We start from the raw sequence: 12494 nt of genomic DNA on the forward strand, positions 1-12494 counted from the left end.
CTGCGTTCTGGGGGAAGGCGGCCGGAGCGAGTGCGCGCAGCTGCTCCTGTCGCTGATGGAAACGGAGGCTCCGGGGACCGCGTCCTGGCGCTCCCGGCGTGGCCGCAGGACCCGCTCGGTCCTCCCCTGGGGAGCGTGGGGTTTGTTGGCGTCGGAGCTCATGGCGGTGGCGGGAACGCAGATATTTCACACGCCAGGGGTCCCGCCGCGGGGTGGTGTCCGTGGGGGTGTTGGGGTGGGGAGAGGGCAGCTTTTCATCGGAAGGGTCTTCTCTTGCCCATGGACACAAAACCCCGGTCTGTTAGCGCCGCTCAGGGCGCACAGGGCTCCGAAAGCGGGTGCGGTGCCGGGTGCGGTGCGGCGCCTTGGGGGGTCCCTTGTGTGCGGTGTGTGGCCTTGCCGGGCTGGGCGTCCAGCTTTCAGGGCTGCCACCTCCAGGAGCTCCTCGCCGGTCATAACCGGGGAACTGGAACAGACGCGCCACACGCTCTAAAAAGATGCAGAAACGCTGAAAAACACGACCAAGAACAACTGGGCCCGTTTGGAAAGTTGGGGTAGGAATGACTGTTGTTTTGAGTCTCAGCTCACAGTTTTCATTTTTTGCTTATTAGCCTCCAGTGTTTTCCTTCATGCTGATGTGTTTTATGTAAATAAACCCTATTTCATTGATACAGCTTTGTATGTTAACTTTTGAGAAGTTGTAAGATTCTTTGGGGCCTCCCAACCCTTTCTCTCCCATCCCTCAAATTACTGTCACACTGAGCACTTACAGTATGTAATATGTAAAAGACATATGTATATATACACACGCGCACACACACATATTGCCTCTATTTTTAACTTCTTGAGGGGAGAGGCATGTCCTTTATCTTTGTCCAGGGTTGGGTAACATGGCGATTTGCACATAGTAGCAGCCATTCAAGTGTTAGAGTCAGAAAAATCATCACAAGTCTGATGTGTGTTGTGAGGAGGAGGCAGGGCCACCTTGTAAGCCAGCACTGTCCGAATTTTGAGTGGGGACAATTGTGGTGTCAGATCTCAGCCTGCACATTTGTACGTGTCTTCCATTGCCATGGTCAACACGATGTTTTTAGAACGACCATGCTTGGTACTTGTCAGGAACTGTGTCTGACTTAGGTGAGTGGAGGGACTGATTTGATTGGATTTTGTGTTCCAGCTCCTCTGGTAAGAAGCAGCCATTGGTGCCGCTGCAGTATTCCAACTGGCTGCCACACTCTGCTTGGCTCTTGTAGGACTAGTGTGTGTGTATAAGACATAGTCATGTTAGTCCTTGTTTTTTGCGTGTTTTTTAAAAAAATATATTTTTATTGATCTCAGAGAGGAAGGGAGAGAGAGATAGAAACATCAATGATGAGAGAAAAATAATTGATCAGCTGCCTCCTACATGCTGGAGGTTGAGCCCGCAACCGGGGCATGTGCCCTGACCAGTAGTCGAACTGTGACCTCCTGGTTCATAGGTCGACCCTCAACCAGTGAGCCACACTGTTAATCCTTGTTTTTAATCGTTATTCCTCCTCTTCAAGTGAAGGGTATGGAGACTGGTCTCAGAATAACAGGTGAGTCACCTGCTTGGGAAGGTCAGCGGGCTCCCTGTGCAGCTGTGCTGGGTGAGAACCACATAGCCTTGCCTTACACTGCTGGTTCCATCTGCCTGTCTCTTTTGCCTTTTTATCTTTATGTTCCCACAGCGCACAGTAGGTGCTCAGAAATGTCTGCGGGTTACCTGCAATGGAAGGGAAAATGCAGGAGCCCCTTCCAGCTGTCAGAACCGCTGGTGACCTTCCAGGTTGGACTCTCGCTTCCTACTTCCTCCTGTCTCCTGCTCTTTTTTCCTCTGTAATTTTAAAGGAAGTGGAGCTCTGTGGTTAGGTGGAGAAAGTTGCTGATGAGGCTGTGCAGGGCTTGGGGGGAGGGGCAAGTTAATGTGAGCTTTTGAGCTGGTGGAGTGGATGGCTCAATCTTCAGTGACTCAGTGAGATGCCTGGCTTAGCGTGGAGGAGGAGCCTAGGATTGTAAACCCTCCTGCTCACTAGCAAATACTGTTGGCTGAAGCAAGGCTTATCACACTCTGTGCTTGGCTCTTGAATTTTGATTATTTTGCATAGTTTTTAAAACCAAATCAGAACATTTTTATTGACTGTGTGTGGACTTCCTTGCGTTTATCTGTCCCTTTAAAAACACACCTCTAGATGCAAAATTAAATGCCCTACCTCTTGTCTTAAATGCCTTTCTCTATTGAAAGTGTCTCCTTTGCCTTCTTTCCTATATGAAGCTGTCAAAATGTATCCTTTGTGTTATTCAGCAGGGCTGTAGAGTTTGGAAATGAACAGTTTTCTTTGTGTCTTCAGTGGCACATTCTAATACTCTTCAGTGTCAGGCTCAGATTCTAATAGTTCGCACCGTCCTCTGTACCAAGACTTTGTATAAAATGCTCTGCTTAAATTGAGAGCTCAGCCAGTGTCAAGTGATTTAAAATATACCCGAACTTGCTGATGCCTGTCGAGAATTTCAACGTGTTAAGCCCCGCACGGCACGTCTAACGTGTGTGGTATTTCCTGCTCTGTGCTAACTAGTGCAAACACTGTAAAAACCCTCCCTACTACCTTTTATGGGGCTGAATAAATATTTATGCTCACTACTCAGTAATAACCTCTAGTTTACCACCATTATATGGAAGTGATAGTCAACTAGTCACTAAGCATTTTTGTGTTTGAATTACACACACACACACACACACACACACACACTTTATTTTAAGGGGGGGAGGAAGGCCAAAGAAAATGGGGAGGAGGGAAGGCTGAAAGAAAAGGGTGACACAGTAATATGTCTCTGTGACTTCATTGTAATTATGCCTGAGAGAGAACAAAAATGTGAGGTGGATGTCGCTTATTTAAAAGTAAAACAAATACGGAGACACTGGATAACAATGAAGGTCTGCTCACAGATCTTCTTTAGGTGTGAGCCATGCAGGTTCTTGGTTTCTTTGGTCAAGTCTCGCGTTCCATATGGTGCTGATGTCTTTGTTAGCTCACACTCACTTCCTGCACTTATTTTTGTGCGGAAGCCTGCCTGGTCCCCAGGGAAAAGCTTAAGTGGTAGGAGGAGGGGTTATGAGTGGTTAGCAAGATCTCAAAGCAGAATAATTCATGCACACAATCTAAACAGATAGCTCCCAGTTTAGAGCAAAAAAGAATACCCAATCCCCTGACCTACTGTGCTACTGATTCTTTTGTTGTGGTTCAGATTGTTTTATTTTCCTTTTGGGGTTCATTATTTATGTTTTAACTAGTGACCCGTTGCACGAAATTTGTGCACGGGAGGGGGGGTGTCCCTCAGCCCAGCCTGCACCTTCTCCAATCTGGGACCCCTTGGGGGTTGTCTGACTGCTGGTTTAGGCCCTATCCCTGTCCCTCTCACAATCCGGGACCTCTGGCTCCTAACTGCTCATCTGCCTGCCTGCCTGATCTCCCCTAACCACTCTGCCTGCCGGCCTGCTCGCCCCCAACTTCCCCCCCGCTGGCCTGATCACCCCCAACTGCCCCCCCTTTCTGGCCTGATCTCCCCTAACTGCCCCCCCTTGCCAGCCTGATCACCCCCAACTTCCCCTCCCTGCCAACTTGCTCGCCCCCAGCGGCCCACCCCCCCCACCAGCCTCATGGCCCCCAACTGCCCTCTCCTGCTGGCCTGATTGCTCCTAACCACCTCTGCCTCGGCCCCACCACCATGGCTTTGCCTAGAAGGATGTCCAGAAGGTCTCCCGGTCTAGTTAGCATATTACTCTTTTATTAGTATAGATTGTTGGCTGCATTTAACCGAGACTCTGCCAAACTTTACTTTAACTGGGTGGGGACTAGCTGTACAGAAACCATAATCTTAGCGATGTATTTTTATTAGTAAATGTCTGAGGGATTTAATGTTTACTGGAAGTTAAAAAACGTTTGAGTTAAAAGTACTTTTTTGGTGGTTGAGAATAGTTGTTCATTTTAGAAAAATCAGTAAATACAGATGGAGAAAAAGAAAAAATCACTTGTAATCCTATTCTGAAAAGCCACTGAGAGCATATTGGTTTATAGCCATCCACCTATCTAAATTTCTCAACAACTCCCTAAGTAATATCCTTTGAATATTTCATTTTATTCCTTGCCTTAAAAAAAACTGACTATATTTTAAAACGCTTCTCCAGCATCATTTTTACTAGCATGGCCAGGTAATTAATGCACATGACACAAAATTCAAAATGACTAAAAGGTTGCAAAAGGTAAACCTCCCTGCCAGTCCTGTCCCTGGCCTGTGTCCCTTGGATGGCAATGCCACCACTGTTACCAGTGTCTTCTCCACCCACCCAGAGAGTCTGTGTATGTAGTTTCACATACACTTTTACTTAGATACATAATTCTGTATGCACTTGTGTGGCTATATGACATACACAAATTGTTTAGTGCCTACCTTCACTTAAATACAGTGTGTTTTATTTTTTTTAATTTTTAATCCTCACCTGAGGATATTTTTCCATTGATTTTCAGAGAGAGTGGAAGAGAGAGGGAAAGACAGAGAGGAACATCCATGTGAGAGAAACACTGATTGGTTGCCTCCTGCATATGCCCTGACCAGGGCTAGGGCTGGGGAGGAGCCTGCAACTGAGGTACATGCCCTTGACCGGAATCAAACCCAGGACCTTTGGTCCATAGGCCAATGCTCTATCCACTGAGCCAAGCTGGCTAGGGCTAATACTGCGTGTATTAGAGGTCATTTGACATGTAGAGTGGCTTCCTTTTAATGACTGTTTATAGATGTGTATTTTTAGATGTGTCATGTTATTGAGGGGAACCAAAGTTTTGCCATCCCAGATATGCTTTTTGGTTTATTGATTTTAATCTGGTTATTAAGAAACAAAGACTCACACAGCCCAAGTGCCCATTGGTAGATGAGTGGATAAAAAAAACCCCACACCTCTGGTACATTTATATAACAGAATACTGTGCAGCTGGAGACAGCATGGAGGGACCTGGAGAGCATTATGCTAAGCGAAATAAGCCAGTCAGAGAAAGACAGATAGCATATGATCTCGCTAATATGTGGAATGAACAAAACAGAACCAGAAGCACATGGAGATACAGGGAACAGACTGACAGGTGTCAGAGGGGAGGAGAGGAAGGAGGGTTGCATAAAGAAGGTGAAGGGATTAGCCAATAAACATATGGATAACCTATGCACACCGACAATAGTGTGGTGGGGGGGAGGGTAGGGATGGATGTGGGCAAAGGGGAGGGGATGAGGGAAGTCTGCAGTAATGTCAACATTAAAATTCTACAATAAAAACTATGCCAAAAAAAAAAAAAAAGAAGACTCTGAAAGAGCTCTGACCCTCCCCCACCTGCCTAAAGACATTCAGGTAGAAAAACCTGCTTAAAGGAGGGAGCATCACCTTTGCAACATGTGGCGGTGGGAGGAGACCTAGCCCAGCCTGTTGGTTCAACTTCCTTCTAGGGCCCATTGTTTCTGGGTGGCCCAGAGAAAGGTTACCTACTACATGTTTGCTCTTTCTCATCTACCTGTAATTACCGGCTTTCCTTTTGAAATCCCAGGCCCCTGCCCCCTTCTCTCTTGTCCAAAGTGGTGTACAAGCTGCCGCTGCCCCATGCGACGTCTTTGGGTCCCATATTCTGATGGCACCCCACATGTACATCCGCCATGAACCTTGGACACGTTCTCCTGCTGATCTGTCTCATATAAATTTGATGATCAGCACGGCTAGAACTTGGAAGGTGGAAGGAAGGTGATTTTTTGTGTCCCCACATTATGTACCGCAAGGGTGAGATTTAACTTGTTCCCTACTGATGGATGTTTAAGTTTCCCCTGGTCTTAAAACAAAGCTGCAGCAAATAAATGTGTACCCAAGCCACCCCATAAATGTGCGGTGTGCCTATGGGAAGAGTTCTTGGAGGAATGTGACTGTTCAGTTTGACAGTGCGGAATCCTGCTCCGAAGAAGCGGTGCCAATTATACACCCCAGGAAGGTGCCAGCAAGGCTTCCTCCGCCCCCGGGCAGGGTGTTGTCACACTTTGTCGTCTTTGCTGTTCTCATAGGGGAGCAGCTATATGTTTAATTATGTATTTTTCTTAAAGTGAAGGTGGTTGTATTTCATTTGATAGGCTTAAGACCTGTATTTCATTTTTTATGAAATGTCTGTTCATATACTTGGCCAATTTTACTATTGTGTTATTGGTCTTTTTCTCCTTGATTTGTGAATGTGGCCTCTTTCCATGATATTAATTACTAATATATTTTTTCCTAGTTTGTTGTTCCTTTTTTGACTTTATAGTGTTGTTTTTTTTCCCCAAGCAGAAATACTAATTGATGGGTTTTTATCTTTAGCTTCTAGCTTTTGACTCATTCCCAGAAATGCCATCCTCACTTGGTGTGTATGTTTTCATGGTTTTCGGTTTTGTTTTTTTTTAAAGATATTTTATTGATTTTTTTACAGAGAGGAAGGGAGAGGGACAGAGAGCCAGAAACATCGATGAGAGAGAAACATCGACCAGCCGCCTCCTGCACACCTCCCACTGGGGATGTGCCCGAAACCAAGGCACATGCCCTTGACCGGAATCGAACCCGGGACCTCTCAGTCCGCAGGCCGACACTCTATCCACTGAGCCAAACCGGTCAGGGCTGGTTTTCGTTTTTACATTTAAATCTGTCATCCATCTAGAGTTAATATTTAAAAAATATGTTTTTATTGATTTTAGAGAGAGAGAGAGAAACATCGATGAGAGGGGAACATGATCGGCTGCCTCCTGCAGGTCCCTTACTGAAGATCGAGCCCGCAGCCCGGGCATGTGCCCCCTCCGGGAATCGAACCAGTGACCTCTTCATGCATGAAATTATGCTCAATCTACTGAGCCACACCAGCCTGGCTGGAGTTTATTTTGATAAAAAGTGTGATGTGTCTGGCAGAGTTATATACGCTCTCCCTTTTCCTTTGACAGGTATTGTTCAGAAAAGCGGCAGGCTGTGGTAGCGCCATGGGAAGGGAGCGGTAGGGAGGGTGTCCACCAGAATCTGGCCGTGTGTCTGTCCTCGCGGGTCAGAACTAGTTATACATGTTTAGGGCAAAGAATGCTAGACTTGAAGTTATGTCTGGGTGGAAAATTTCAGCTTCACTGGATAAGTCACTAAACCTCTCTGGGGCTGACAATACCTCATGATGACGTAAGAAACATTCAAACCCTGTGAAGAATTTTTGTGAGTTGATTTGAGCCAAACTGTTGACAAATGCTGGGAAGGGATTGAGAACCTCAAGGGATTGAGATAATGCTCTGGAGAATGGCAGTTTTGCACCTTGTTTTATACATTACAATCAAAGGGAGAGACGGAAGTGGGTTACATGAAATGTGTTGGTGATAGATTAGGGAGGCGGGAGAAAGCAAGTGGGGAAACCTCTGGGATTGGACATAAAGTAAAATGATAGACACACACTTCTTTTGCTTAGGTGGGTGTAGGATAGTTAAGAGTCACCAAGTAGCTCAGTAACAGTGAGGGGATTTGTGGTCTCCACAGAGTGGCGTCTGTGCTTTGAGGGGTCCAGAAAATTATTTTGACATTCCAATGAGACGTAATTGCAGATGCAAAAAGACAATAGACAGGCTCAGTTAGGGTAGAGCTTGACCTTTGTCAGGGAAGATACTGGCCTAGGACATGACTACCCACCATAAATTGCTTTCAGTTAAAACGTTTTAATTTCAGACCATCCTGTGTGGTTCCTTTAGGTCTCTGAGTTTGCAAGGCCGCCATGCAGGTCTGCCCTGAGCTGGTCAGGTTAGCATGTGGCCCCTTTTTGTCCACACTCACATACTTGTGGAAATTAAGGAAAAATCTGTGACTAGCACTGGTACTATAGCCAGAATATCTCACTATCTTATAACCAGAAAATGCTGACGCTGAATTTTCTACCCAGACATAACTTCAAGTCAGTACGTACTAACTGTGAAACTGAAGACAAGCTGTTTCTGTAAAATGCTAACCCAGTGGTTCCCATTTCAAATTAAACACTTCATTTCTTTAGCAGCAAGTGCAAGCGTACAGCGAGGCCACTACAGTGAAGTGGGTGTGTATGGCTGCGTGACCGTGGCCGAGAGGCAGTGGACAGCTAGGCCGGGTCCTCTGTAAAGAAAGTGGGTGACCTTTGAACTTGGACTTGAAGGCTAAGTAGGAAATCTGATAAGAGAAAGAGGGGCATGGAAAGGAATTGGGGGTGAGATCTGGGGTGCGGGTCTGAGGACAAAGGCCAGTAAAGAAGGGTTTTCGGGTTGGAACTGGGATAGAATCTAGGAAAAGAAGAGCAGGTGCGGGAGGGAGGGTCTGCACTTGGGTGGGGTCTGTCACATTGGAGCCTGGTTACCCAGGGCTGCATAACAAACCACCCCAACATCTCGTGATTTAAAACGGCAGCACGGATTGTGGTCGCAGATCTGTAAGGTGGCGGGGCTCAGCAGGGACAGCTCGTCCGGGCCACTCCGCCTCAGTTGGGACCCCTTGCAGCCTGCGACGGGGATCATCCAAACAACCACGCGAGGGCTGGTTCTGGGAAGGCACGGATGGCTGGAGTTCAGGCACCTGCTCGCGCCCGTGGTCTCCGGTCCACACAGCCTGTTTGCTGAGGGCTGTTTGCTTGCCTGCGTTGAGTGTTTTCTCTGGAGACCATGCTGTTGGCCCAACAGCAGGCCGCTCAGGAAGCTAGCTCAGGGCTCCCCTGGGGGGAGTCCCAAGAGAGAGGCAGAGGGCAGCAGTGTGGCTCTTTGTGACCTGTCTCGAAGTCACGTGGCATCACTTTTCTCTCATTCTATTAGAAATGGGTCACAAAGGATGGCCAGATTCAGGGAGGGGGATTAGACCCCACTTTGGTGGGAGGAGTGTCGAGTGTGTGCATGTTTTAAAGCCACCCCAGGTCCTTGCAGCGCATGTGCTTGGGAGTGAAATCTGGGTCTAAGAGAGGAGTGGGCAGAAGGTCATGGTTTGGGGACCTTAGCACAGGTGATGTTTGAAGCTATTAAGTTGCTGAGGTGATTTCGAGGAAAAAGTGAAGCAAACAGGACATTTCAGGGAGGGGAGGGGAAAGTCCAAGCAGATTGAGGGGGATGTAGCTGTTGGCCTTGGTGACGAGGACAGTCGTGATAATGCTGAGAGATTCAAGCCACATAGATCGGGTGGGGGTTCGGAGAAGGAGGGCAGGCCTGGTGCACTCGGGGCCTGTGGAGTGGTAAAGGAGGCAGCGCAAAGGCCAGACTGCTCTTTCCAGAAGCCCAATGGTGTTCGGAAGGGACCTTTGGGGTAAGTGATGGTGATTTGCTTGCCTGTGCTTGACATTTGTGTGTGTTTGTGAAATTAGCGAAGAAAGTGGAGGCGAGGGGGAGTAATGGGGCTTACTGTTCCTATAGTATATGCCACTGATTTTAGCAAAGGTGTGTTTAACGCAAAACGTATTTAATAGTCCTATCTAGGCTTTGACCTTCAAGCAGCTCAAGTCTCTAAGCAACAATTCACTTGGATGTGCCAGAGCCTTGCGGACAGTAAGAGCTTGTTAAATATGAGTGGGTGAAAGTAGTTTCCTGTCCCTGGGTGAGACGCAGGTGAGCCGAGAGGTGACATTTGAGCCAAATCCTGGGAACGCTGTGATGTTTTCCCTGCGGTGGTTTCTCAGAGGTCGTGGGCTCCCTGGGCCGTGGGACTGACTTGTGCGGTGATTATTGTCCTGGCTTCTCGCACTTGGGAGATAGTTTTCATTCCCAGTGGCAGCCCCAGACTGGAGAGGCAGTCGGCTGTTTCCTCGGTCGTGGCTGAGAGAGGCAGACCTCCCGAGGCCTGTTCTGCTGATTGAGAAGTGGTTGCGACTGCTCCGTGCTTCTGGGCTGGAGGAGGGTGACGTGGCAGGTTCCTCCCGGTTTGGGGGCCTGTTTTCCCAGGTGCCAGCCCCTTCCCAGCTCACTTCCTCTGTCAGTCCTGGCAGGGGCTCAGGCCCTGGTCCCTGCCTGCTGGCGGCCTCTGGGGCGCTGGGCTCCCTGCAGGAGGTCTGGTGGCGTTCCCTGGCTCATCCCGTGTCACGCGGCTGTGGATGTTACATCTGAAGGCAGTGAGCGCTGGTGAGACAACCAGCTTTGCCGAGGGCGCTAGACAACCGGTGATCCCGGCATCTGAGCCTTAGACCTGCCACGGCCCACCAGCCGCTGTTCCCTGCGGCTCTCCCCGTGGGATCTGTCGTTGGCCGCGCTTCTCCTTCCTCCCGCACGCAGCCTCTCTCTCTTTTCCTGTCTTTTTTCTCCACCGAATTCCATTTTCTTCTTTCTCTTTTTATCTTCCCCCCTTGGGCCAGAAAGTTGTTTTTGCTTTGGTTTTACTGAAGGGATTTCTTGTTCCTGTTGCTTTTGCTTTGCTTTTACTGAAGGGATTCATGGACCAGGGGTGGGCAAACTTTTTGACTCGAGGGCCACAATGGGTTCTTAAACTGGACCGGAGGGCCGGAACAAAAGCATGGATGGAGTGTTTGTGTGAACTAATATAAATTCAAAGTAAACATCATTACATAAAAGGGTACGGTCTTTTTTTTTTTTAGTTTTATTCATTTCAAACGGGCTGGATCCGGCCCGTGGGCCGTAGTTTGCCCACGGCTGTCATGGACTCATTCAATATACTGTAATATATGTTTCTTATTAGTATTAAAAATTTTCCACTAAGAATTCTAAAAAATCCTCTGAAAATGGATTTCCTAGTTTTTTTTTCCATTTATTATTAATTAACTAGAGGCCCGGTGCATGGAAAATCATGCACTGGAGGAGGGGGTCCCTCAGCCCAGCTGCCCCCTCTCACAGTCTGAGTGCCCTCAGGGGCGGGAGGCGACCCAGCAATCAGGGGAAGGCGACGCCCCATCACACCTCTGCTGCTGCCACTGCTGGCAGCGCAAGCCTCGGCTGGTCCTGGTTACCTGAGCCTCAGGCGGCCCTGGGCGGCTGGGGGGCTGAGGGGACTGGGCCCCGCCATCTTTGAGGGCGTTGCAGTCAATTAGCATATTCCCTTCTTATTGGCTGTGGGCGCTGCCATCTTTGAGGGCGGGGCAGTCAATTAGCATATTCCCTTCTTATTGGCTGTGGGTGCTGCCATCTTTGAGGGTGGGACAGTCAATTAGCATATCCCCTTCTTATTGGCTGTGGGCGCTGCTATCTTTGAGAGTGGGGCAGTCAATTAGCATATTCCCTCCTTATTGGCTGTGGGTGCTGCCATCTTTGTGATTTTTAGCATATTCCCTATTTATTAGATAGGATTACATTGCTATTGCAAAGCTAATTTAGGTCTTGTGGGGTGTGTGTGTATGTGTGTGTGTGTGTGTGTGCGCCCATGCGCGCAATGACTCAAAGTTTACAAAAATATTTCAAATTATTAATTGGAAATTCCCAAAAACCATACTTTATTAGTTTAACTCTTTGGGTTTCTGTATAATTCTGGGCAGAGTAGAAACACTTGGAGGCCATATGATTTTTAGAAGCTTTAGGAGATGAAGAGGAAACTTGATGTTTCTTTCGAATCCGGTGCGGTGCCTGGCCATGACTGTCGCATTGTCCCTGCGGCTGACACCGGCTCCAGGTGCTGGCCCTCCCTGGCCCAGGGCGAGGCTGCTGCCGCCCTTCCCTCACCCCGACTCTCAGGATACTTGCCCACAGGTAAGAGCAGGGACCCAGGCCCACCCCCGGCTTCTGACCACGTGCCCATCTGCCAGTCCTCCTTGCCTTCGGGGACTTTCTCACGTGGGCTTTTCCCATTAACACCACACCTCACAGTCATGTTCTCTGAGCCGAACAGAAGGAAAATGTCATTGTGTCCTTCGCAGGACGGTCCTGCTCGCCTTCCTGCAGCGGCTGGAGGGGTGCGGCAGGGTAGCCTTTCAGCTTTGTGGAGTGAGAGGTGTGGAAAAGAAGGAATCTGCCGGTGACGCCGCCCTTACCGAGGCCTCCTGGGTCCTGGCTCCAGCCACGTGGTTATGGGTGGTGAACCCCTTATTTGGTCCCTGCGCTCGGCAGCACCCCGAGCGGCCACCATGCTTCGGTGTTTGTTTTTTGGGGAAGCAACTGTGCCGGTCATTGAGCCCCTCCAGTTTCTGGCCCGTGTACAGCAGCTGTACTCATTTTATTTAGTGTTTTCCTGCGATTGGCAGTAATTCTTATCTTTTTTTTGCATAAGCTAAAGGTAATCTGAGTGGAGAAACGGTTATAAACACTTCTCTTTAATAAGAGCCTGGTGACCTCGGAATTGTAAGCACCCTTCCCCCATCTCCCCCTGGGTGTGTAAGCATCCGTCTCTGTTTGTGCATGTTAATTAAAGGGCCAACACACCGATGGAAATATACTCCTCGTTCTAATGAAAGTGAAAACCAAGGCAGGCTCGCTGTGTTTGTTCACTAGTACTTGCGCCCGGCCCGCTCCCGGCT

At 48.5% G+C, this 12494-nt stretch overlaps 1 protein-coding gene across 2 annotated transcripts in view; it reads left to right on the forward strand.

The window, feature by feature from the left end:
* The first annotated feature begins 6 nt into the window (after window positions 1-6).
* TPD52 (tumor protein D52) overlaps window positions 7-12494 on the forward strand; it is a 69731-nt gene continuing 57243 nt past the window's right edge. The window contains exon 1 of one of the 2 annotated variants that reach the window (XM_023751914.1): window positions 7-140. In XM_023751914.1, the coding sequence (XP_023607682.1) occupies window positions 56-140 (85 nt within the window). In that variant the 5' untranslated portion in view covers window positions 7-55. Of the gene's footprint in view, window positions 141-9551; window positions 9589-12494 lie in introns of those variants that run through there. The other variant, XM_023751915.1, reaches the window with a different exon arrangement.

The sequence above is a fragment of the Myotis lucifugus genome, unplaced genomic scaffold (assembly GCF_000147115.1).
Source record: "Myotis lucifugus unplaced genomic scaffold, Myoluc2.0 scaffold_27, whole genome shotgun sequence".
NCBI lineage: Eukaryota > Metazoa > Chordata > Mammalia > Chiroptera > Vespertilionidae > Myotis > Myotis lucifugus.